This window comes from Hyaloscypha bicolor (genome assembly GCF_002865645.1).
Source record: "Hyaloscypha bicolor E unplaced genomic scaffold K444scaffold_49, whole genome shotgun sequence".
NCBI classification, from domain to species: Eukaryota; Fungi; Ascomycota; class Leotiomycetes; order Helotiales; family Hyaloscyphaceae; genus Hyaloscypha; species Hyaloscypha bicolor.
In genome coordinates, this window is record NW_020194551.1 from 447,329 (window position 1) to 450,529 (window position 3,201).

Below are 3,201 nucleotides of genomic sequence, written 5' to 3' on the forward strand. Positions count from 1 at the left end.
TCCGCTCTGATGCTCATAACGTGCATCCAGGTAGAATTCTTCTACTTGCTTCGCCGCTTTGGGACGTCCGTCGGTCTCGGTATCGTCCTCAGTGCCTACTGCCCTCCTTCTGGGGGTTTCGATCCTCGCAATGCTTCTCAGAACATGGCAGCTTGCACGCAGAGGCTCTAATGTAACTCCAGTTAGTAGGAAGTAGCATTTCGTACGTCCCTCAAATCCCCTGTCCCGCCGAGAGTTCTCACATTTGATAGTTCGATTTCTTCAACTGGAACATGATAAATCGGATTCATCATCTTGACAGCGGTCATCTCTCCCGCCACTGCAAAAGATCCTCAGAATATCCGCCAAGCTGCGATGCCGTTGATGGGGGAGGTGGTCAGGAGTTTAGAGAGGCGCTCTTGGCGAGGCATGAGAGGAGAGAAGTATTTGGGGGATTGGTGGAGCAGATGAATTGATTAGTTTTGGGGTTTGGGAGTATGGGTGTGCTGGGTGGAGTGGCAGTCATTGATTTATGCGGTTAAGAATAAAGATTTGGTGTTCGCACATGGTAGGTGTATTCTTGTTCCGGTGAAGGGAGTATGCAGACCAAAGCCACGTTGGGGTCTTCCATGGGTTTTGGCTGACATTAGCAGGATCTGCACGGTGCTGTAGACGGAGAGGATGTTGAAGCTGGAGAGAAATCTCTGGGGCGCTTTGCAGGTAAAAAGGCTCATTCTGTGGTTCGTAGATGTATTAAACGCGGACTTCCTCGCCCTGTTTCATCACTCTCTCAAGTGGCCTTGCTCCTATTTTCTGTGCTCAAGAGCGATCATTACGAGTATTGCAATATTTACCTATTCTTTACATGGGTGGTTGTCTTCGAGGTGTATTTTTCATTACCAGTAGCTGTCGCAGCCTCTGATTACCGTGGTCAATAGTTTGCAAGGGGTACCCCCCTTTTTGAACAAGGCCGGATTTCTAAACCAGTTCAGGAATGCCTTAATATACAATATTGAATTTTGAGAAGCTCTCTACGCATTTTGAGACCTCCATAGTGCTTTGCCTTAAAAGAGAAGAAATTTTGCCTCCAGGAAAGTTTATGCCAGCTTCCAGCTCTGCTTTCCCTCTGTCGAAGCTACCCCTTCGACACTTCAAAGGCACGATCGCCCCACATTCTGGAATCAAATATCATTCAGACAAAGAAGTCTTCAAGTAATTCAAAGCGGGCTTTCGACTATCTTTTCTGCTTCAGCTTTTGTTGATCATTCAGAGCTTTGAAGTGTCGTGGCTGCAGATTCCAAGCGAGCGGCAACAGAACTTCTCAGCTTGCTGCTTCGCCTTATCTCCTCTACCAGCCCTCGAATAACACTCTACTTGGCGTTCCCCCGCAATATTAAAGCTTTATATAGTGGTTTGTAGAGCATAGCATAGCTTGAAATCATGTCCCTTATATCCTGGAGCCTGTCAATAGTAGTTCTGACGCTCCATTGTCCTGCTCGGGGGCCAAAACCGTGTGAATCTAGAAAAGCGGGCCCATTGTTGCCGCATGGCAGCAAAGTGTTTCTGTCCCCGCAGAAAATAGTATATCCCACGGATCTGAATTTCTAAAAAATTCTTTTCTTTCTTTACCAACCACGATTGCGAGACCTGTTTGTGAAATTTCATCCCAACCACGCACTTTCAGCACTAATCAGATGAGAATAGACTTCATTCAAGCTCATTAATCTCTCGTCTCAGCAATCCTGTATGTTCCTTTCATCTCCCCCTTTTCTTTGTGTGATGATTTGGGCCTTTGGACGGTAGCAAACTGACAGAAAGATCTGACAAGACCATATGGCTCCATCAAAGTAAGTACTCTGCCCCCATCTGACCTTCAGACGAAAAATAACTGACATCTATACCTAGGAAAGAGTAAGCAGCCCATAGGTCGAGCCCACGACTGGAGTCTTCAAGCTTCAGGGGTTCGAAATGCTAATTATAGCCTCTTTTACAGCAATATGTCCGCCGCCGAACAGGCAGAGTATGTCCTAATGTGCTCATTGATTTACGACGAAAGCTAATATATTTGATAGATATAATACGTATGAAACACTTAATCGTCTGATTTTTTGGAAGAACGAGCTGATATCAGATGAAAGTCGTCGAAGCAAGGCCTCGGCCGTCAACAAGGCGCGTCGAGATGTAGGTGACCTCGTTGGTTACGACCAGGTCCCAGATGCCGTCCGAGACCAGATGGATGCTGCTCTCGTTGCAGCCATCGAGCCGTATTAGTATGTGACAATAGCTTTCTTTGGATGTTGATAGTTGAAGAGTGAAGCACGTGACTCACCCCTTTGTAGCACCACCACCTCCTCCTCCCGAGTCGAGGGAGCTCGCACTGCGGGCATCAAAGCCGCTGCTGCGGTTGCCGGTCGTAAGTTGAGGTTTCCAGATTCACCCCTTGGAGGCCCGGCTAGTTCTCATCTAACTGCGTTGAAGTTGACCCCAACCAGCGCGTGTCTCGTCCCTCCTCTGCTGGTAAGTCATTTCGACCAATGCTTATTTGAAGCTTCTCACGATGGCGGGGTCTGGTTTCTTTCGTTCGAAGTTTCCCTTTCGTCTCAAGCTGCGGGTTACAAAACAAGCCGAAGTCTTCGGTACTGACATTCTTAGGCCTCGGCGCTGCTCCCGTTGCAGCTGGTCCCTGTAAGTTTTGTCTCTTGTTTCTCTCTTCGATCGATTTTCCTCTTTAAAAATGGCTACGTATGCTAATCGATGATTCCTTCTAGCCTCCGTCGTTCCTCCTCCTCCTCCTCCTCCTCCTCCTCCGGCTGGACCCGGTAAGTTTTTGGTTCCTTTCATCTTCACAACCTTCCTATGAATGGGAGTCGGGTCTTTTGCCTTGCTTCCAATTATCAGACAAAACCGTCAATTCGAATATCATCTGACATTTGATAGCCCCACTCGCCGCCGCACCACCACCACCTCCTCCCACCGGTCCCGTCGGTAAATCATCCCAAGTCCCCCCTTTTCGCCCAATGTGTTCTAATAATAGTGATAGTCGATGTTCCACGTTCTGGCGAAGGTCTCGTCCGAGCCTTCAATATTGCCAGCGGTCCGGGCGGAAACTGGGAAGGATTCGTCGCAGCTTTTGCTACTCATTTTCCTCCGAACACCGACCGCTTCCTGGTCATCCTCCAGCTTCGCGCTGCTTTGGGCTTATTGCCACACCAAACCAGATAA

The 3,201-nt window shown here is 48.3% G+C and overlaps 2 protein-coding genes across 2 annotated transcripts; both read left to right on the top strand.

The window, feature by feature from the left end:
* The first annotated feature begins 251 nt into the window (after nucleotides 1-251).
* K444DRAFT_609640 (uncharacterized protein) lies at nucleotides 252-987 on the top strand. Its single transcript, XM_024879611.1, has 2 exons — nucleotides 252-547; nucleotides 633-987. Exons 1-2 carry the CDS (start codon nucleotides 545-547, stop codon nucleotides 915-917), a joined length of 288 nt encoding a protein of 95 aa, XP_024740731.1. The 5' UTR covers nucleotides 252-544; the 3' UTR covers nucleotides 918-987.
* An 825-nt stretch (nucleotides 988-1,812) lies between these two features.
* K444DRAFT_626516 (uncharacterized protein) lies at nucleotides 1,813-3,201 on the top strand (the record flags this gene model as incomplete). Its single annotated transcript, XM_024882662.1, has 10 exons — nucleotides 1,813-1,826; nucleotides 1,885-1,890; nucleotides 1,973-1,999; nucleotides 2,052-2,249; nucleotides 2,319-2,392; nucleotides 2,458-2,496; nucleotides 2,632-2,664; nucleotides 2,748-2,798; nucleotides 2,917-2,964; nucleotides 3,020-3,201. The coding sequence occupies 10 exons, from the start codon at nucleotides 1,813-1,815 to the stop codon at nucleotides 3,199-3,201; spliced, it is 672 nt and encodes a 223-aa protein (XP_024740732.1).